The sequence below is a fragment of the Petaurus breviceps genome, unplaced genomic scaffold (genome assembly GCF_028583685.1).
Source record: "Petaurus breviceps papuanus isolate PSGF00001 unplaced genomic scaffold, PetGlider_PUasm1.0 214, whole genome shotgun sequence".
NCBI lineage: Eukaryota > Metazoa > Chordata > Mammalia > Diprotodontia > Petauridae > Petaurus > Petaurus breviceps.
The window spans coordinates 4,267,364-4,268,239 of record NW_027185863.1 but is presented as its reverse complement, the minus strand read 5'-3'; the positions used below and the strand labels follow the sequence as shown (position 1 = coordinate 4,268,239).

The following is an 876-nucleotide window of genomic DNA, read 5'->3' as shown; positions in this document are numbered from 1 at the left end:
AAGCAGGAGGAACATAAACAAAGCATAAAAATAATAAAAAAAAAAAAACTTTCCTGTAACATTCTCAAAGCGCTTTAAGGAAATGAGTAAATTAACTGCAGAGATAAGGGGCTAGGCATGTATAAAAAGCAAATATGAATGCTCCATCAGGGTACATCTTTCCTGAAATTAACCAAAAGTTAGCTTGCCAGACAGAACCCGCAGCTCTGGTGAAAAAGACAAGACTAGACATGAGAAGGCGTGGTCAAGAAGCACAGTTCTACGCATGCGTACACCAGTTGAAGTTGGACCCTTACCCGCTCCCAACATTCTTTGATGACCGGAGGGGCGGGGGAAAGAGGTGGTTCCTGCGCCTGCGGGTTGGGGGCGGGGAGGAAAGGAGAGGGAGGAACTGAAATTGCGCCTGCGTATTAGTGTCGATCGGCAGGAAGCCTCTGGCACTGAGGGGCGGAGACTCCAAGGCTGGGTGGCAGAGGGAGGAGCTTACTCGGGCCGCTGCCGCCCTGCCGCGCGCATTGTGCAGCAGGCGGGTCCCCGCGCGCGCGGCAGGGTCCTGGGCTCACGCTGCTCCCAGGGATGGTGAGCAAGGGGCCGCTGCTACGCCTGCTGACTACCGTCAACCGGAGGAGGATGAAGCTGCTAGTGGTCATCGCCTTTGTCGCCTACGTAGCCTGTAAGTGTGTGCTGGTGGGGATGAGCCCCCATTCATTCATTGCCGGGCACTCCTGGATCTGTGGTTGCCTACACACTGCATTCTGAGTGGTGGTGGGGAGTAAGGAGCGTTCATTACCCCAGGTGGGGGGGTGTGGCCGGGGGAGGGCGGCGGGACGGGAAGAGCGGAGGCCAGCGAAGACGAGCACGCAAGCCCGGGCCCGG

General features: G+C 56.7%; 1 protein-coding gene across 3 annotated transcripts in view; it reads left to right on the top strand.

The window, feature by feature from the left end:
• Positions 1 to 428: 428 nt before the first annotated feature.
• Positions 429 to 876, top strand: part of UXS1 (UDP-glucuronate decarboxylase 1) — a 138,282-nt gene continuing 137,834 nt past the window's right edge. For 2 of the 3 annotated variants that reach the window (XM_069093990.1, XM_069093988.1), the window contains exon 1: positions 434 to 673. In XM_069093990.1, the coding sequence (XP_068950091.1) occupies positions 577 to 673 (97 nt within the window). In that variant the 5' untranslated portion in view covers positions 434 to 576. Of the gene's footprint in view, positions 674 to 876 lie in introns of all 3 variants that reach the window. The other variant, XM_069093991.1, reaches the window with a different exon arrangement.